The sequence below is a fragment of the Hyperolius riggenbachi genome, chromosome 5, assembly GCF_040937935.1.
Source record: "Hyperolius riggenbachi isolate aHypRig1 chromosome 5, aHypRig1.pri, whole genome shotgun sequence".
Classification (NCBI taxonomy): domain Eukaryota; kingdom Metazoa; phylum Chordata; class Amphibia; order Anura; family Hyperoliidae; genus Hyperolius; species Hyperolius riggenbachi.
In genome coordinates, this window is record NC_090650.1 from 127,562,501 (window position 1) to 127,583,970 (window position 21,470).

General features: G+C 45.3%; 1 protein-coding gene across 4 annotated transcripts in view; it reads left to right on the forward strand.

Moving 5' to 3' along the window:
- Positions 1-21,470, forward strand: part of ANO10 (anoctamin 10) — a 135,090-nt gene that overhangs the window by 31,511 nt on the left and 82,109 nt on the right. For all 4 annotated transcript variants that reach the window (XM_068236235.1, XM_068236238.1, XM_068236237.1 and 1 more), the window contains 2 exons: positions 18,541-18,660; positions 20,018-20,587. In XM_068236235.1, coding sequence (XP_068092336.1) covers positions 18,541-18,660; positions 20,018-20,587 — 690 coding nt within the window. The remainder of the gene's footprint in view (positions 1-18,540; positions 18,661-20,017; positions 20,588-21,470) is intronic.

Below are 21,470 nucleotides of genomic sequence, written 5' to 3' on the forward strand. Positions count from 1 at the left end.
ACATTTGTTAGGTATACCACCTTTATATTATGCACCCATGCCTTGTATGATATTTTTCCCAGAACGTCATTGGACAGCACCCCTGGATGAGACCTGTCTCCCTCCCCACCGTGGACAGGAACTGCAAGATAAAAGATTTGCATAACAGATAGGCAGCAGTATAAGTAAGGGTAACCTACCCTAAAGCCTCAGTTCAGTTTCCTGTCCCGGACGGGATGCGGAGGGAGAGGTCTCCAGGGTGCTATCCACGGCAGGCGTTCGGGGGCAGCGGCTAGCAGGACTCTAGGAAACAAGCTGTGCAGTGAAACAGCCAGAGTCCTGCAGCGTGTGGGAGGCTTCTCCGACGGAGGCAGCAGACATATACGCGCATGCGCGCGAAGAAGGAGGAAGTTCCGAGTCAACCCGGAAGTAGTCACGCAAGTGCGTCCAGCGTGACTCAGAAGACGCGGCAGGGGCTGCGGCGGTGATGGTGAATCAGCTGCAGCTGATTCACTCAGGTATTTTATTGGGGGCAATGTTTGTTGTCGGCAGGTGCCGCAGCTGGGCGCTAAGGATCATTAATTATGTAAAGCATCAGGTCCGCCCCTCAGGTGATGTCAGAACCCTCAGGGTTATATATGCTAAAAGATCCCTTTCTCACTCTGTTTGTTTGTGAGCATGGAGGACGCAGCTGGGTCAGCTCCTGCGCAGTCTGCCAGGCCTGCCCAAGACCCCTCTCTGGCAAGTACTTATGTTATCATGCTGGACATATACATATATATATATATATATATATAGAGGGGATACTAATGGAAGTATTTGTCTATTTGTTTTTTATAGCCTGAAAAACATGACAAAACGGATAAAGCAGCTACTGGACAATCTAGTCATGGATCTAGTGGGTCTAGCAAATCCGGGAAGAAATGTGCCATTTGTTTTAGTCGTTTGTCATCCTCATCTTCAAAGAAGCTTTGTCAGGACTGTACTAATAAGCTAGTAAAGGATGAATCCCCGGTTATATTTAAGGATCTGATGGGCTGGATGAGGGCAGAAATGTCTACTGCCATTAAGGAAATTAAGGACTCTGCTATTTCCGCTCAAACCACAGCTCCTAGCTCTGCGGATATGCCTGGCCCCAGCAGTATGCTTCCTATTGTGCCCAATATCAATGCTGCACCTCCTCTAGTCCCAACTCCGCATACAGAGCCGGCAGGGGCAAGCGGTAATAGAGATAGTGATGCAGAAGGTTCAGAACTTTCAGAAGGAGAAATTTCTGAATTAGAGGAGATACCTGAAGGGGAAGGAATAGAGGGTACAGATAGGCCTCAGAAGTTTGCCTTTTCCCCTGACTTAATGAAGGACCTTTTGTCCTCCATGCATGAAATTATGGGCATAAAATCTGAACAGAAACCATTAACTCCCCTGGATCAGATGTATGAAGGTTTGGCGGACCCCCAGTCACAGTATATTCCGGTCCATTCTACTTTAAAAACTATGATTAAGAAGGAATGGGATAATCCTGAGAAGCGGGCCTTTTGGCCTAAGTCCTTATCCAGGCGTTATCCCTTTTCTCCTGAAGACCAGGAATGCTGGGGTCCTCCGCCAAAGCTGGATCCATCTTTTTCTAGGGTGTCTAGAAGATCTGACTTATTGTTTGAGGATTTCGGGAATCTTAAAGACCCGATAGATAAAAAGATGGATAACGTTTTGAGGCGAGCCTGGGAATCTTCCTCATTAACCTTCAAACCAGCAATAGCATCTACAGCAGTTAGTAGATCCTTAAAAACATGGCTTTCAGACTTACAATTTAAAATCGCTAATGGAGCCTCTAGAGAAGAAATACTCGGGGACTTCCCAAAAATTATGAATGCATCTAATTATATGGTTGATGCGTCGGATGATACCGTAAAGCTGACTGCTAGGACCACAGCGTTAGTTAACTCTGCTAGAAGGGGTGTATGGGTTAAGACCTGGAACGGAGATATCTCGTCCAAATCTAAACTTTGTGGTATCCCTTGTGAAGGAAAGCTTTTGTTTGGGTCTAGATTGGATGACACTCTAGATCGTACAGCAGACAGTAAGAAAAATTTTCCTAGGAAGCGGCCATTTCAGAATAGACGGCCATTTCGGGCCCCCTCAAAAAATGAGCCGGAAAACAAGTCTTCCAGAAATAAGAGATGGGCCCCTTATAGACCACAAAAACCGCGTTTTGGCACCACTAGTGCCAAAAAGACAGACAAACAATGACGCCATCATTCCGGTGGGGGGGAGAGTGTCACATTTTTTCGAAAAATGGCAACAACTTCTTCAGAACCAGTGGCTACTAAATATCGTGCTAGAAGGTTACAGAATAGAATTCACTCAACCCCCCCCCTCACAACTTTGTCCTAACTCCTTGCCCAAGAAATCAATCCATAAGAATTGCACTCCAAGCAGAAGTGAGGTCACTCCTTCAAAAAAGAGTAATACGAGAGGTTCCAAGAGTTCAAAGGGAACAGGGGTTTTACTCCCCAGTCTTTCTGGTAAAAAAACCTCAGGGGGATTATCGATTTATTCTAAATCTAAAGACTCTGAATCTAATTGTAAAATACAGAAAGTTCAGAATGGACAACATTCGATCTGTGATTCATCTCTTACAGAGCAACGATTATTTAGCAACCATAGACTTAAAGGATGCTTACCTACATCTACCAATCCACCTCTCTTCTCAACAGTATCTGAGGTTTGCCGTGTGGATGGAAGGGAAGGTAAGACACTTTCAATTTATTGCCTTACCTTTTGGATTATCTTCAGCTCCATGGTTATTTACTAAGGTTACAGCTGAAATGTTAGCCCTTCTTAGGTTAGAGGGGGTTAATATTGTTGGTTACCTAGACGATTTCCTATTATGGGGTGCTTCCGCCAGCTCTGTTAGTTCTCAGCTTTCTAAAACTATATGCCTTCTCCAGGACCTAGGGTGGATAATTAATTGGAATAAATCTTCCCTAAACCCTTCTCAGCGACTAGAATTCCTGGGTTTCTGTATTTCCACCAGAGAAGAAAGATTGTTTTTACCTGATAGGAAGATCAATACTATTTTTAATAATGTTTTGTCTTTTCAGAAATCAAGGAGCATATCTTTAAGGAAAGCTATGGCAGTGCTAGGCATTCTGACTTCCTCCTTCCCGGCAGTACAATGGGGCCAGTTCCACTCAAGATTTCTCCAGTCGTGGATTCTAAGGTCATGGAACAGGTCTCTAGCGTCTCTAGACAAAAAGCTCATCATTCCACAGAATATAAAGGCCTCTCTTCTGTGGTGGCAGAAAGCAGTACACCTTTCCCCAGGTCGTCTGTGGAATTATCCACAACAAGTTACAATTACAACCGATGCCAGCTTGTGGGGTTGGGGAGCCCACTTCAACTCTCAACCAGCTCAGGGGAAATGGAGTGTTGCAGAGAGGTCACAATCTTCAAACAGCAGAGAACTGGAAGCAGTATGGCAAGCATTGTGTCATTTCAACCATCAGATCACAGACTGCCATGTCAAAATAGAGACAGACAACAGGAGTGTGGTAGCCTTCTTAAACAGGCAGGGAGGCACGAGGAGTCAAAGCTTATGGGAAACGACAGCGAGAATCCTTTTTTGGGCAGAAAAGAATCTCAGATCTCTAACAGCAATACACTTGAAGGGTACATCGAACCAGGTGGCAGATTACCTAAGCAGAAAAAAACTGGATCCTAACGAGTGGTCTCTGGATCAGGAAATATTCCACCAGGTGGCATTACAGTGGGGATATCCCGAAATAGACCTTTTTGCAAGAAGGGGAAATGCAAAGTGTCATCAGTTCTGTGCTCTGTTTCCAAAGGATCTCCCATGGAAGTTGGACGCCTTTACGGTGGATTGGGGGATTGCAAGGATGTATGCCTTTCCGCCAATACCACTTTTATCAAGAGTGATAAAGAAGATTGTCCAGGATCAGGCCCGAGTAATCCTAATAGCTCCACTTTGGCCGAAGAGGCCATGGTTCACATATCTGAAAAAATTAGCAGTTTCAGATCCAATTGTTTTTCCTCTTCTTCCACACCTAATATCGCAGGGTCCAGTCCAGCATCCGGATCTGGCAAGACTACACCTTTCAGCTTGGAACTTGAATGGGGCATGCTAAAAGCAAAAGGGTTCTCAGATGGCCTATCAGAGACTTTGATACAGAGTAGGAAGAAAGTTACGCGTACAATATATCAAAAAGCCTGGAAGGTATTTAGTGAGTGGTGTTTAGAAAGATCTTGTGACAGGGATTCGCTTACATCAGTTTTGGAATTCCTGCAATGCGGATATAAGAAAGGCCTAAGTATAAGTACACTTAAGGTTCAGGTGTCCGCCATCAGTGTTTATCTAGAAAAACGTCTTGCTCAGGAAGATTTAGTGATACGTTTTTTTCAAGCCTTAAAAAGACTAAAACCTATAATAAGAAGCAGAGTTCCTGCTTGGGACTTAAATACTGTATTACAGGGGTTATGTGAGTCTCCTTTTGAACCTTTAACGGAAATTTCAGACAAATTCCTCACTTTAAAGACAGCCTTCCTATTGGCAATTACGTCAGCTAGAAGAATAAGTGAGCTTCAGTCATTATCAATTAAAGAACCTTACTGTATCATCTCGGAAGATAGGCTACCTGGTCGAATCAGAATACCTTTGTAAAACACTATCGCCTGAATGTATCGGCGGGAACAGACCTTTCTTTTGGAAGGAAGGTGTTGCAGGCAGTGGTCCCTCCCTAAGACTAATATCTTGTATATCGTCTCATCCAGGGGTGCTGTCCAATGACGTTCTGGGAAAGACAACTTTACTTACGGTAACGTCTTTTCCAGTAGCCAGAAGGACAGCACCCCTGCAACCCGCCCTTTCTTGGGTGGAGTAACTATCATGTAAGTAATGGGCTATGGTCCGTGTCATCTATTGTATTAACTGAGGCTTTAGGGTAGGTTACTCTTACTTATACTGCTGCCTATCTGTTATGCAAATCTTTTATCTTGCAGTTCCTGTCCACGGTGGGGAGGGAGACAGGTCTCATCCAGGGGTGCTGTCCTTCTGACTACTGGAAAAGACGTTACCGTAAGTAAAGTTGTCTTTTTTTTACATTGCTACGAAAATGATGGCGCTAAGTCAATGAATAATACATAATTTGTATTTTGAATGGTGGATTTCAAAATTCCTAGGTTGTACTTTTTTTTTTTTTTTTTGTGTTTTTTGTTTATGCATAAAAATATCTAAAATTGCATTCCCCAACTTCTTTTTTCAATAAAGCAAATAATTCACTGGGTCACAAAAACCGGTTTGCAAGTAGTTCTATGGGGCTGATCTGACATTGAAACCCAGAAACAAATCAAAAATAATTTATTCTTTTTTTTTTACTCTTGGGTGGGGTTATTTTTTTTACTGTGTTCTCATTATACAGCGGTCACGCAATGCTTCCAACATTATATGAGAGAATATTCAGCCATCTGGCAGGGAACACACTTGTCTTTCAGTTTTCTGCGCGCATTTTTCTGCGTACGTTTTCTGAACACTATGTGTGTTTCTATTTAGAAAAACGCACATGTTTTTTCACAGCAGCTAATGTAATTTAATACAGAAAACTAACAAAATATGCAGAGTCATGATGCAGAATGTCAGTTTTTTTTTCTGTGTGCGAAAAACACATGGGGCTTGATTCACAAAAGAGTGCTAACTGTTAGCACGGCCATTTTCGCGTGAATTTTCGCATTGCGCATGATCGCAAATTTTCACGTGAAACGATAACGTTTTTGCGCGCAAATGTGAATTTTCGCGCAAAACCGATATCGATTTCGCGGGAAAATTAGCATTTGTGCGCGAAAACGTTATCGTTTTGCGCGGAAATTCGCGATCGCGCGCAATGTGAAAATTCGCGCAAAAACAGCCGTGCTAACAGTTAGCACTCTTTTGTGAATCAAGCCCATTAAGTGTGAACTAGCCCATTGATTAACATGAGTTCTTGAAAATAGTCAAGTGTGTTCCTTGCCTCTAGGATTGACAGCAGGAAGGAGAACCTTACTGCACGGTGCTACATTATTATTTTTTTATTATTATTATTTGTAGCACAAAAAGAATTTGGCCTTTGCTGAGTAGCCATCAATATCTTTTTACGAAGTGCTGGGAAGGGGTGATCCATCTCCACTTTATACATGGGCCCCTTGTTTTCTTTTAACAGCATCTCAGACTTGCTAATCACTTCAATCCTGGCAATTTGCATGAGTTCTAGTTAAAACAGAACGTTGTGGTAGAAATAAAACCCACACTATCAGCAAAGGCAGCAGACGTTATAACACAGTAGCAGAAAAATGGCTAAAAACTGATCACTTGTGCCATAAAACCATCCAGGTTTGTTGGTTAGCCATGCCCACTTTCTGAAAAACTGCCATGGCAATTTTCTGTCTTTGTAAAGAATACTTAGAATTTGTGCCATCTCTGGGTGGGAGGTGCCTCATAGTGTGGCCTGAGGCCGGGCCGGTTTTGACCTTTTTGCGGCCTGAAGCAAAAATTGTGAAGACTCCTCACAACACACACACTCTTGGATATTGTCAACCCTACTGCTCCTGTCAGGACTACTGGGGGCCACTTATCATGACCGAGTCCAGGCTCCATAGAATAGAGGACACACACCCAGCCTGCCCAGACCACCTCACTCACTCACTGACTCGCTCGCCCCCCAGGCCTGGCTGGCTGCTGCCACTCACTCTTTCAGAGGCTCCATCCTTCCTAATCCACCTGTACCTGGAGGTGAGTAAGTGCTGGGCTGCTGCAGATCTCTCTAGCAGCATGATTTTTTTTTCTCCCTGATTTTAGGGTCTGAAAGCAAGCTAAAAAATTGCAACACTTTTAGACCCTAAAATCCAAAAATAATCATAAAGCCAAGGAGGTAAATGAAGTAGCCAGCCATTGCTGCGCTGGATAAAAATAGAGGAGCAATGCTTATAGTGTCAATCTGGCTCTTTTTCACATTGTATTACAGCGGAGGTCCACTTTAACCTTTTTAATGCACAATTTAATCCAGCTCGGGTGACCTTTCCATTTCATTTCAGAGAATCAGACACAGTTAATATTGTAGAACAGTGCTGTCCAACTGGCGGCCCGCGGGCCGCATCCGGCCCACCAGGCCACCTGCTGCGGCCCGCTCGTCTCCCTGGGATGCAGGCATGGCTTGCGCTATGGGCGCCATGCCTGCTCCCTCTTATTGTGTCCCCGCTGGCCTCTCCGGTGTCCCCGCTGGCCTCTCCTATGTCCCCCTGCTGCCGCTGCCTCTCCTATGTCCCCCCGCTGCCGCTGCCTCACAGATCAGACCTCACAGATCGCGGCGACTGATGTAAACAGAGGGCGCATGGTACCCGCACGGAGTACGTCACATGCGGAAGTGAATCATTAGTCACTTCCGCATGTGACGTTCTGCCGCGCGGGTGTCATGCGCGCGCTCTGCTTGCTTCAGTCGCCGCGATCTGTGAGGTCTGATCTGTGAGGCAGCAGCGGCATCGTCAGTGGGGACACCGGAGAGGCCAGCGGGGACACAGGAGAGGCCAGCCCCAGAGGTAACGGGCTCGCTACTGGTGGGGGCACCTGTCACTAGCTGGGGGGGCTCCTGTCACTATCTAACTGGGGGGGCTCCTGTCACTATCTAACTGGGGGGGCTCCTGTCACTATCTAACTGGGGGGGCTCCTGTCACTATCTAACTGGGGGGGCACCTGTCACTATCTAACTGGGGGGGCACCTGTCACTATCTAACTGGGGGGGCACCTGTCACTATCTAACTGGGGGGGCACCTGTCACTATCTAACTGGGGGGTCCTGTCACTATCTAACTGGGGGGTCCTGTCACTATCTAACTGGGGGGGCACCTGTCACTATCTAGCTGGGGGGGGGGACCTGTCACTATCTAGCTGGGGGGGGACACCTGTCACTATCTAAGTGGGGGGCACCTGTCACTATCTAAGTGGGGGGCACCTGTCACTATCTAAGTGGGGGGCACCTGTCACTATCTAAGTGGGGGGCACCTGTCACTAAAGGGGCATTCTGCTTATTTATGTGAAATGCTGTCTATTTATGTGCCTCATGACTGCTGAATTTGTCTTGTTGGGGGCCTCATGATTTGTTGGGGGCATCACGATTGCTAAATTTGTCTTGTTGGGGGCCTCAAGATTGCTGAATGTGTCTTGTTGGGGGCCTCATGATTTTTTGGGGGCCTCATGATTGCTAAATTTGTCTTGTTGGGGGCCTCAAGATTGCTGAATGTGTCTTGTTGGGGGCCTCATGATTTTTTGGGGGCCTCATGATTGCTAAATTTGTCTTGTTGGGGGCATCATGATTGCTGAATTTGTCTTGTTGGGGGCCTCATGATTTGTTGGGGGCCTCATGATTGCTGAATTTGTCTTGTTGGGGGTCACATGATTGCGAACTGTGAGACTATGGAAAAGCTGAATCGTCATCATGAGACAATAGCATTAAACCTACTTTTTTAGCTTTTTAAAACGGAAAATAAAACTGGGAGGTTCTAAAAAAAAACCCACATTTTTCAGGAGTAGGATGGATGAAATTGTTTATCTTCACAGTTTATTTTCAACTTGGATTTTCCATAATGTTCATGTATGAGTTAAAACGTTTGTATGTAGTTTAAATTGCTGTTGCCACTTTGCGATAAGTGACTTTTGGGTTGCAGTTTGGACACTCGGCCTCCAAAAGGTTCACCACCACTATCCTAATCTAATGTCCCACATTGCTAAGTTCATGTAAATTTGTCTCCACCCGTGGCCACACCCGCATTCTGGTCCATGGCCACACCCATATTTCGGCGCTACGCGCGGCGCTCAATGGTACCCTCGTGTTTTCTGGCGCGCTACACAACTTCACTATTATTTTAAATTGCATTTTGTGCAAAGTGCTGCCAATCTAATTATCCTTTAATTGCATTTTTTCCGGGGGGGGGGGGCCTGCTGCTCTAGCAAGAACCTTCGGCCCTCCACCATGGGGTCAGAAAAAAAAATGGCCCTCCATGCCCATGAAGTTGGACAGCACTGTTGTAGAAGATACAAATGTATGTTATTTACCATGCAGTTCTAGTGGATTGAGTGAGACTCTGCATTTGGGGTCCTCGTGGTAAGATGACATGGGATTCTGTTCACAGTCAGGGATATACTGCAGACTTTGCCTCAGAAGAATGGCTCCCCTTAAGATCTATAATAAAGGCTGCTAGTTGCTGAAATATTTCCACAGGTGTTAAGCAATGAAAAGTGCTTAAGTACAGAATTCCATCTGCCATAATAGGTTTGGCAGAAAATAGTTTGCACTGGCAGGAATTGATCATTATTTCTGTGCTAATTGGAAATCATTTGGAAAATGGCCAAATGCTTGAGAGCTTAATCACGCTGGCAAGAATTGTTACAGAGGCCTGTAGAGGAATTCCAATTTATAGCATTGATTGGAGTACAAAGCTTCATTCTAATGATTTTTCTCAGGGAACTTTTGCCACTGTTTATCCATTCTGCCTCAGTGATCAATAAGAGGAAAATAATTCTGAGCCGATTAAAATTTCTGCTCCATTTTTAAGCTGCATGCATTCACATCAAATTAGCATAAAGATAAACTGGGAATTATGCTTAAAGTAAACCAGAGATCTAAAAAGAGCAAGAATCGATACTTACCCCGGGCTTCCTCCAGCCCAATAAACCTGGTCTCTGAGAAGCAAGTTGTACATGCGAAACGGCTGTTAGGCCATTGTATATCTGCATGCTTCTGAGTACTATGGAAATGAAATAAATCGGTGGAAGGCTTTGCAAACTTCCTGGTGCAAAGATATCTGTTCTTCTTGTGACTACAGCCCCATAAACACGTCCATCGGCGTCCTCCCGTGGTCTGCCGTTCAACCGTGATCAGCCCCGGGAGGTCCACGCATGCGCAGAAGGCCCAGGATAGACCCGACTAAGCCAGCTGAACGGCAGACCTCAGGAGGATGCCGAGGGACTCAGACATGTTTATGGGGCTGAAGGAAGCCCCGGGTAAGTATCGATTTTTGCTATTTTTAGATCTCCGGTACACTTTAAAGCAGGGGTCTCAAACTCGCGGCCCTCGATACAATATTTTGTGGCCCTCGCTGGCAAAAGCTTCCTTATAGTTCGCTTCAGTGCTCCCAAGTAATCCGCCGCATCCCGCCGCTAAACAAGGGCTACAGAGCCCCCAAATCGCCCGGGGGCAATCCGCCGGCATTTCCTGGAAGGGCAGAGCTTTCAGCTTCAGCTCTGCCCCTCCTGATGTCAATCGCCGCCTCTCCTCGCCCCTCTCTGTGAAGGGAGAGTGAGAGGGGCCGGCAGAGGCGGCGATGCGCTGCGATTGTGAAATTCCTTTATGCGGGCCAGCCTCATCCTGACTTTGCCTCCTGCGGCCCCCAGGTAAATTGAGTTTGAGACCCCTGCTTTAAAGGGAAGGTCCGAGCATCTTAAAAAAAGTAATTTGCTTACCCAGGGCTTCCTCCAGCCCCTAGCGGCTGCTATGTCCCTTGCCGCAGCTCCACACTCAGCCGCAGGCTCCCAGTCCCCGACGGTGCAGTGGACGATCTCTCGAAGTCATCCTCTACTGCGCCCGTGAGAGCGCCGCTGTCGATCACTCACATGTGGTGTGTAGTGTACTGCACAGACGCAGAACTACTGCCCCTGCACAGTACACTCCACACCATGTGCGAGTGACAGCGGCGCTCACACAGGCACAGTAGAGGATGACCTCGCGAGGTCGTCCTCTGCAGGGTAGGGGACCGGGAGCCTGCGGCTGAGTGCGGAGCTGGGGTGAGGGACATATCGGCTGCTAGGGGCTGGAGGAAGCCCTGGGTAAGTAAATTACTTTTTTTCTTTTAATCTGCTCGGACCTTCTCTTTTATTATTAAAGAGAACCCGAGGTGGGTTTGAAGAATATTATCTGCATACAGAGGCTGGATCTGCCTATACAGCCCAACCTCTGTTGCTATCCCAAACCCCCCTAAGGTCCCCCTGCACTCTGCAATCCCTCCATAAATCACAGCCACGCTGCTGACAAACAGCTTGTCAGAGCTGGCTGTGTTTATCTCTATAGTGTCAGTCTGCTGCTCTCCCCGCCTCCTTCAGAACTCCAGTCCCCGCCTGCATCCCTTCCCTCCCTGCTGATTGGAGGGAAGGGACGGGGGCAGGGACCGGAGCTATGCAGGAGGCGGGGGAGCAGCTGAGACTGACACTACAGATGTAAATGCAGCCTCACAGCATGGCTGTGATTTAAGAGGGATTGCAGAGTGCAGGGGGACCTTAGTGGGGTTTGGGATAGCAACAGAGGCTGGGCTGTATAGGCAGATCCAGCCTCTGTATGCAGATAACATTCTTTAAACACACCTCGGGTTCTCTTTAAAGTCTATTTCCACTAGTTCTCCATAAGTTTTTCTGGACCCAGATTTCTGGATAAGTGTTATCAATCGTATGGGAAACGGATGCGTAGTGCTTAAATCTGCAACATGCCACCCATAATTTTTCTGCATCAGAAACTTTTGTTCAGTGGAAACTGGCCCATTGGCATTCATTGGAATCAGTTTTTCGGCATTCAGTGTGTAGTGAAAACAGACCCTTTATTCTGCCTTCCAGGTTGATCTTCCTGAATAGTAAATTGACCCATAAAGGCACATTTACTGTACAGTATTCCTTTCTGTAATCTTTTGGGATTCTGATCTTCCACTAGTTGGCACTCCATGTAACAGCTTGTCAAATGAACATCCTTAGCAATGCAGGTCTTAAAGTGAAACTGAACTGCAAATTAATATTACATACCTTACTCACCGACAGTTCCTCTCAGCCCACTATTTGCTTCTAACAATGATTCCTTTCAGTTCTGACAAGATTGTGGCAGAACTGAAATATATCAGTTGCTATCCGTTATAATTGAAAGGACAACTGATGTGTAAGGTAATGTCCATGCTTACCAATGACTCAAGTGGACTATATTACAGTGCAACAGTCTGCTGACCAGGAAGCTACAGTGGCTTGCAAAAGTATTCGCCCCCTTGAAGTTTTCCACATTTTGTCACATTACTGCCACAAACATGAATCAATTTTATTGGAATTCCACATGAAAGACCAATACAAAGTGGTGTACATGTGAGACGTCATACTAACATCATACATGATTCCAAAATTTGTTACAAATCAAACACCATGAAGTCCAAAGAACACACCAGACAGGTCAGGGATATAGTTATTGAAAACTTTAAAGCAGCCTTAGGCTACAAAAAGATTTTCAAAGCCTTGAACATACCACGGAGCACTGTTCAAGCGATCATTCAGAAATGGAAGGAGTATGGCACAACTGTAAACCTACCAAGACAAGGCCGTCCACCTAAACTCACAGGCCAAACAAGGAGAGCGCTGATCAGAAATGCAGTCAAGAGGCCCATGGTGACTCTGGACGAGCTGCAGAGATCTGCAGGGAACCTGTCCTTAGGACAACTATTAGTCGTGCACTGCACAAAGTTGGCCTTTTATGGAAGAGTGGCAAGAAGAAAGCCATTGTTAACAGAAAAGCATAAGAAGTCCTGTTTGCAGTTTGCCACATGTCATGTGAGGGACACAGCAAACATGTGGAAGAAGGTGCTTTGGTCGGATGAGACCAAAATTGAACTTTTTGGCCAAAATGCAAAACGCTATGTGTGGCAGAAAACTAACACTGCACATCACTCTGAACACACCATCCCCACTGTCAAATATGGTGGTGGCAGCATCATTCTCTGGTGGTGCTTCTCTTCAGCAGGGACAGGGAAGTTGGTCAAAGTTGATGGGAAGATGGATGGAGCCAAATACAGGGCAATCTTGGAGGAAAACCTCTTGGAATCTGCAAAAGACTTGAGACTGGGGCAGAGGTTCACCTTCCAGCAGGACAACCAGACTAAACATAGTCAGGGCAACAATGGAATGGTTTAAAACAAAACCTATCCATGTGTTAGAATGGCCCAGTCAAAGTTCAGATCTAAATCCCATCGAGAATCTGTGGCAAGACCTGAAAACTGCTGTTCACAAACGCTGTCCATCTAATCTGACTGAGCTGGAGCTGTTTTGCAAAGAAGAATGGGCAAGGATTTCAGTCTCCAGATGTGCAAAGCTGGTAGAGACATACCCTAAAAGACTGGCAGCTGTAATTGCAGCAAAAGGTGGTTCTACAAAGTATTGACTCGGGGCTGAATAATTACCCTCACCCCACTTTGCAGTTATTGATTTGTAAAAAAAATGTTTGGAATAATGTATGATTTTCGTTCCACTTCTCATGTGTACACCACTTTGTATTGGTCTTTCACTTAGAATTCCAATAAAATTGATTCATGTTTTTGGCAGTAATGTGACAAAATGTGGAAAACTTCAAGGGGGCCGAATACTTTTGCAAGCCACTGTATTATGAGTTCATCGCCATTTTTTAAATGGTGGACAGAGAATTCCATCTATCAGTGGACAAACAGGATGCAGGAGAGGAGAAAGTGATTGAGTAGACTACACGGGAGGTAAGTAGACCTGTGGATGTTTATTTTTACTTTTAATTTTCAGTTCAGGTTTTCTTTGAAGTATACCAGAGACGAGAAGCGCTGCGCAGGCACAGATCACTCCCGGGGATGGGAGTGTAACAGCGGAGCACGCCTGTCCGGGCCGTGCATGTGCGACGGAGCGTGACTCAGCCATGCTTTCAGGGACAATTGCAGGTGACAGGAGTCACCCAGGGAGACAGCGAGGGACGAGGAGCCTTAACGGGGCTTAAAGAGGAACTCCAGTGAAAATAATGTAATAAAAAATGCTTCATTTTTACAATAATTATGTATAAATGATTTAGTCAGTTCCATTGTAAAATATTTTAAATCCCTGATTTACATTCTGACATTTATTACATGGTGACATTTTTACTGTTGGCAGGTGATGTAGCTGCTGCATGCTTTTTTGGCAGTTGGAAACAGCTGTAAACAGCCATTTCCCACAATGCAGCAAGGTTCACAGACAGGAAACTGTCCTTTTCTTGTTACTACTCAGAATTTCTTTGTGAGAGGGGTTTCACCACAATATCAGCCATACAGCGCCCCCTGATGGTCTGTTTGGGAAAAGGAATAGATTTCTCATGTAAAAGGAGGTATCGGCTACTGATTGGGATAAAGTTCAATTCTTGGTCAGAGTTTCTCTTTAAGGAAGCCCAAGGTAAGTATGGAACCTGAGACGCTTCTCGTCTCTGGTACACTTTTAAAGGGACTCCAAGCACCTCTCATGGGTATGCCTTTAAGACTCCGGCCAGAATCGCCGTTTTACACCAAATCGTTTTCGTTCGATTTCAATTTAAAAATCGCGGCGGCTGTCATCTTGGCTATGTTATAACTTCTGGGTCACCCCTGTCTTCTCTGTTAGAGAAGGGCATCACTGAATGAAGCAGGAAGAGGAAGTGACACACATGGCCATTGCAAAAGGCTCCTCCAGAGGGGTCATAGCATGACTTTGTTGGAAGTCGTCTAGCTTAAAGACATGCCCATAAGGGGTGCTCGGAGTCCCTTTAAACCAGACAGTAATGGTTGTATTTGAGAGAATTTGACCTAGCTGAGTACTGATTTTGTAATAGGTGATTCATTACTGCTGTTTTGCCCAGTATAGATTTTAATTGCATTGTGTTAGATATTGATCATGCAGGTTAATAATACTTTTTTTCTGTGTGTGAAGGAGGCCAGACCTAGGACTGTAGAAAGACACATTGCTGTGTAATTTGTGATTTCAATGACCACTCCGTTCATCAATATAGGTAAATGGAGGTTGTCATGGTTCTACCAAAGCTTGTATCGCTGCAGAGAAATAGCAGAATAAAGATCTGTGCCCACCAGAGACAGGTCGCCACTTTTTGCAATTAAACTGTGCAGGATGGTGTGCAGTATATCGATATTGCCAGACAAAATTCATAACAAATGTCCCTAGAAGTGTTAGAGCCATTTCAGGAAATGATAGGCTATTATCAACACTATTATTTGTATCACCCAGGAGCAATCTGAGTCATATGTTCTAATGCAACAGCATTAGTTTTTCCAATGTAAGACCTTTGTTATAGGTTCTGCAAGGGAACTATAGACTGCACAATTTGATTTAACATATCAGTGCAGCACAAGCCATTTTTCATTTTAATGTTAGTGCTTGCTCTCCTGTTGTGAGTTCTTAATGTGCATTATAGGGATGTTTACGGTACTTTATACCAGAGATTCTATAGTTCTGTTTTGGTAGTCTGGTTGACCCTCCCTTGTGTTCCTTCAGATCACCAGTTTCTGTTAATAGACAGAGGTAAGAGCATGTTAAAGCTTGAAAAAGTCTTCTGATGTGTATAGTTGTAGTGAGAGGAATGGATTTTCAGTATAACACTGTCTTGGTTTTCTTCTCACTCCTACTCTGCTGCTCCTCGCTGTCAAGATCTTCATTGGCTGCCAATTACCCATAGGATTAATTTCAAACTTAAAGGAATACTTAAGTCAGCTAAACAAAATGACTTTTACTCACCCGGGGCTCTCCTCAGCCCCCTGCAGCTGAACGGTGCCCTCGCCGTGTCCCTCCGATGCGCCTGGACTCGCCGGCGGCCACTTCCGGTTTGGCCGTCACCGGCCGACAGGCTGGAAACGTGGCTGATTAGCCGCGTTCCCGGCCGCAATAGCGCCCTCTATAATGCTATTGCGGCTAGGAACGCGGCTAATAAACCGCGTTCCCAGCCCGTCGGGCCGGTGACGGCCTATCCGGAAGTGGCCGCTGGCGAGTCCAGGCGCATCGGAGGGACACGGCAAGGGCACCGTTCAGCTGCAGGGGGCTGAGGAGAGCCCCGGGTGAGTAAAAGTCATTTTTTTTAGCTGACTTAAGTATTCCTTTAACTCTCCCAAACAAAGCTCTACATAATCTATTACCTCTGTACATCACCTCACTAGTTTCCAGATACCACCCCGACCGTAGTCTTCGCTCTGCAAATGACCTCCTTCTGTTGTCCTCTAATTACATCTTTGCAATCCTGTATACAAGATTTCTCATAAGCCTCACCCCTCCTCTGGAATCCCCTTCCAAGACACGTTTCACTCTCCAACCTTTAAAATCTTTAAGCACTCCCTCAAAACTCACTACTTCCCACAAGCATATGCTCTAACATAAACCATTTTCCTCCAATCTCTGGTAAAGTTGTGCTCCTTACTAAATATAACCTAAAAACACTCTGCTTCTAGGTATATATATTGTATCCTACCCACCTCTTGTTTTCTCCCTGTTTCTTTAGATTGTCAGCTCACAAGGGCAGGGCTCTCTCCCCCTTTTGTATCTTGGAATTTTGCAATACATTTTGTTCATCAGGTTACATTTGTCACTGTAATTACTAGGTCTACAAATTCTGTATTATGTACCAACATCTATATTCTGTGTTTATAACTGTATTATTATGCACCCCATGTTTGTTTTTTACTCTGTATAGCGCCACAGAATATGTTGGCTCGTTATACATTAACAATGGTAAATAACCAGGGCTGTGGAGTCGGTACAAAAATCCTCCGACTCCTTAAGGTGCGTACACGCAATATTTGCAGGAACGACGGGTCTGTTGGACCCTCCCGCTGGGCGGGCGTTCCAGCGATAGTAGAGCGTGTGTACAGTTTGTCTGCAGACTGATAAGGCTGTTTCTGAGCGATCCGCTGAGCGGATCGTTCAGAAACAGTGTTATCAGTCTGCAGACAGACTGTACACACACTCTACTATCGCTGGAACGCCCGCCCAGCTGGAGGGTCCGACGGACCCATCGTTCCTTATAGTAGTGCGTGTATAGAACTACTGTGTAACAAAGTAAACCTGAGACAGATGAAATTAAAATTGTATGCATACATGGGGCTTCCTCCAGCCTCCTTTAGGCTAATCAGTCCCTTGCTGTCCTCTTCCGCCACCTGAATCTTCTGCTATAGGTCCAGGTACTTGAGCCTGTCGGGCATAGTGCACCTGCACACACTCTGCCGCTGGGTGCGTACTACACCTGCACAGCACTATTGCGCAGGTGTGGAATGTTCCTGGCTGTGGGAGCGGCATGCGGCCGGACTGCGCTGACTGGCTGATTTACTGGGACTCTTAGCAGAAGATCCAGGTGGCAGAGGAGGACAGCGAGGGACTGATTAGCCTGAAGGGGGCTGGAGGAAGCCCCAGGTATGTATAAAACGTTTCTTTTCATCCGTCTCAGGTACCCTCTAATTTGTAGTCACCAAACCAAATTTTAACACATAAAATTAGTTAATTTCATGAGCAAAGGGAGTGCATACATATGCATCAACGCTGAATTATTTCCATCTCATTGATCATCTCTATTAGTGACACAGCTACACATCGGGCTTTATTCTTACAGCAAAGATGTAGATATATATAAGATTCCTGTGTGCACATCATATATACTATACAGTTATACAGTCACAATCAGAAATGTATATCTGACTAAAAATACGGGGACTACTTTATTGAAGCAGCACAAGTAACTATTGTTTGTTTGGTTTATTTCATTTTTGTGGACTAAACACAGCTATTACTGTATATATAAATTATTTATGATGACTATTATCTGAGAAATAGAACATTTTATCCTATATTTTTTATTTTAAAGTTTAAATTCATTAGGAGTTGGAGTCGGTGCATTTTCTCCCGACTCTGACTCCAGGTACCTGTAAATAACTGTACCTTTTTTATATTTTTTTTTTCTTTTTGGCTTCTGAGTACACTCTCACACTTGAATTTGTTTTTTTCTATTTACACTTTAAGTCATCTATAAAAGTATCAACAAAACATGAGCTCTTGTTGGGATTGATGATCAGTTTGCAAATCTGTGCATTAGAACATTGCAGATACTTCTACTTTCTCTGTTTTTGTTAAAGAAAATCTGTAACGAAAAAACGTCCCCTGGGGGGTACTCACCTCGGGTGGGGGAAGCCTTCGGATCCTATTGAGGCTTCCCCCGTCTTCCTCGGTCCCAGGGTGGTGGCGAAAATCCTCCCGGAGCGGCGGCGGCAATGTAAATATTTACCTCCGTGGCTCCAACGCAGGAGATAGGCGGAAATAGCCGATCTCCGTCTGGCCGCTCCACTGCGCAGGTGCAAGTATCCTGCGCCTGCGCAGTAGACCGGACGGAGATTAGCTATTTCCGCCTATCTCCGTCAGAAGAGCCGAAACAGCGCCCCCACTGGAGCCTGGAAAGGTAAATATTGAACAGGCTGTCGAATCTGTCGGGCCGGCTTCGAAGGGCTGCAGCGAGACCCCCGTGGGGCTGAGGAGGATGGGGAAAGCCTCATTAGGATCCAGAGGCTTCCCCCTCCCGAGGTGAGTACCCCCCCCCCCTCCCCGGGGGACATTTTTCTAGTTACAGTGTCTCTTGAAGCTCTGCTAGAGCAATCCCAACAGAACCCAGCCAAGAATAGGGAATAGCTGACAGAATGCAATACTGTATACATTACTTGGGAAATGTTCCTGTTTTTCCCTCAATCTATTTAAATTCTGCTTTTTTTTCTCTAGTTCGACGAATGCAGACCAGTGGTATTCTGCTGCAGATATTTTCTCTACATGACCGTGATGCATTGAAGTTGCTTGCTAAGGACTGGTACCATCATGTCAGAATTTCTCACCAGCCTATAGGTAAGGACAATGTCTGTGTTTAGAATCTCTGTAAAGCTTCTGTGCATTTGTTTGAAGTGAACAAGTAAAAATAGTGTGGACTATTAATAGTAGTCCATTAATAGTATGAGTGTAGAGCAGAACACATGGGATACCTTATTTCTTAACAAAAGTGAAGTTTTATTATACGATTCCAGCTCTCCATGGAGTTAAATGTCATGCCATACTTGCACCCAGTTGTTGTAAAATTTTTAACTACTTTACGACTGCTGCACTCCAATTGACGTGGAGGCAGCCTCGGGACCATTCAACGGCAATTGTCGAAGTTCTGAGGGCGGAGATTGCAGGGGATTGCATGTGCCGATGCGCTCTCCACTCGCCGATCGCCACTAGGAGACTGTTAGACGGTGAAACCGCTGTCTATTTACACTGTACAGCACTGCGATCTACGGCAGCACTGTACTGGGGACAGCCGTGTGACACGGCTGTTCCCCTGAGACCCGCAGGAGCGATCCACTGTCATAGGCTGACTGCCGCCCCCGGTCCCAGAAATCCTCTCGTAAACAATGTTGACAAAATTGTTAAATATGAAAATACAGGAAGAGGCAGACCTCCTCCCTTTGTTCCTCCCCCTTCCCTCCCACTACCATCTCTCCGCCCATTTTTTTTTCCAGTTCAGGTTTGCTTTAAGTTTTGGTCAAATGAATTTAACGTTTTTTTTAACTGCTCCCTATGGTGGATCAATGAGATGCTAATCATTTTGAGTTAATACCAGGGCTGTGGAGTCGAAGTTGGAGTCGAGGAGTCGGAGCAATTTTGGGTACCCGGAGTCGGAGTCGTGATTTCATAAAGTAAGGAGTCTGATGAATTTTGCACAAAATTCACAGCCCTGGTAAGTATTAGACTAAGGAGTCGGAGTCGAGGATTCTGAGGCATTTTGGGTACCTGGAGTCTGAGTTGGAGTCGGCAGTTTTATAAACTGAGGAGTCGGAGTTGGAGTCGGAAGATTTTTGTACCGACTCCACAGCCCTGGTTAATACAGGATTATTTTCGATTGGTGCATTTCAAACTGTATGGATTTGCATAATCCTTCTCCGAATCAGAACTATTTGCATCTCATTGATCATCATTACTGCTTTCCTGTAGTGCTGGAGGTTATTTGCACTCCCCACATAGGCCTTCAGCTTGAGGCATTTTCTCCAACATTACTATCCCTATCTGAGGCCATTAACCTTTTCTACTATTGGTAAAAGTTATTTGGTGAAGTTAATGAATTGGTCAGATTTCATACTGTATTTTTTTGCAGCACTGTTTATGCTGCTGTCTTGTATAGAATACGCATGTATCTAACATTAAGAATTCTTAAACTCCTTTGCAGATGAAATACGACATTATTTTGGAGATACCATCGGTTTGTACTTTGCATTCTTGGAGTACTTCACTTGGGCCTTAGTACCAATGGCAAGCGTTGGACTTCTTTATTATTCGTTCACATGGGAGAGTTATGACAATTATGTGGTATTTGCTATGTTCAACCTGGTGTGGGCGACAGTTATCCTGGAAGTGTGGAAGCGCTACAGTTCAACGCTGGCTTACCGCTGGGGCTCCCTGCTCATGAAGAGGCAGTTTGAGGAGCCGAGGCCCGGCTTTCATGGTGTGCTGGGTACCAATCCTGTTACGGGAAAAAGAGAACCAACTTACTCAAGTCTGAAGAGGCAACTTCGAATGTATCTTATATCCGTGCCTTTTGTGTGCCTTAGCTTGTATTTGGCTCTTTATGTGATGATGATCTACTTTGACATGGAACACTGGGCCTTACAATACCACCAGGAAGAACAGTCATTATATAGCACAGTAATGATGTATGTTCCCAGCACTGTCTATGCTATCGTGATCGAGATCATGAATCGTATTTACAGATATGCAGCAGAATTCCTAACAAGTTATGGTAAGACACTTTTTCTCCTGTAAAATGTGAACAAGGCTGTCTAATCCACCCATAAATAGTTGGTGCGTTTCACAAATGCCAATTCTTCCATCCCTGCCCTGCTCGGGGCGCCAGTCTGAAATTTCCTTTCTGATCACTGTTGTATTCCCACAAAATAAGGGGAAAGGTTTGATGCGATTTCCCTTCATATTTTCTCTTTATGGAAAATAAGAACTTGGCTAAGTGAAGACTGCATAGCTTTACAATGACTGAATGGAAGACATTGCTTTTGATGCTTTGTATATCTGATTATCATGTAATGAGTTAAGGGGCCTATACACTGGTCGATTTCAGCCATCGATTGTTCGATCAGAAATCGATTCTTTCAAATCTATCTATCGATGGATTTGCGGCCGATTCGATGGATTTGATCTATCTGACAGAATGGAAGATCTAGGTCGATCTGCTGCTGGCAGCAGATTGATGGCCCATAGAGTTGCTTTGGATCTACTGTAATGGTCCAATAATGCATTTAGATAGATTTCCAATAGATTTCATTCTTAAGGCTGCTTACACACCAAGACGTAACGCTCCCCCAACGCACAGCAATGTAACACAAGTGGGCTGTTCACACAGCCCACGTTGCGTTACATGTAACGCTGCACGTTCTCCGCAAAGTGCAGCATGCTACGGCGTTGGAGCGGCTATAGCCGCGTTAGACTGTTTGCACATGCGCAGTGGGGGGCGGAGAGGAGGCGGGGAGAGCCAGCTACAGTAGCCGCGCACATGGCTACTTAATATTCACTGCACTGGCGGGCGCTGATTGGCCGGCGGGACCACGTGATGCGGAGTGTCTCGCTCCGCATCACGTGGTCCCGCCGGCCAATCAGCGCCACTCTGGGAG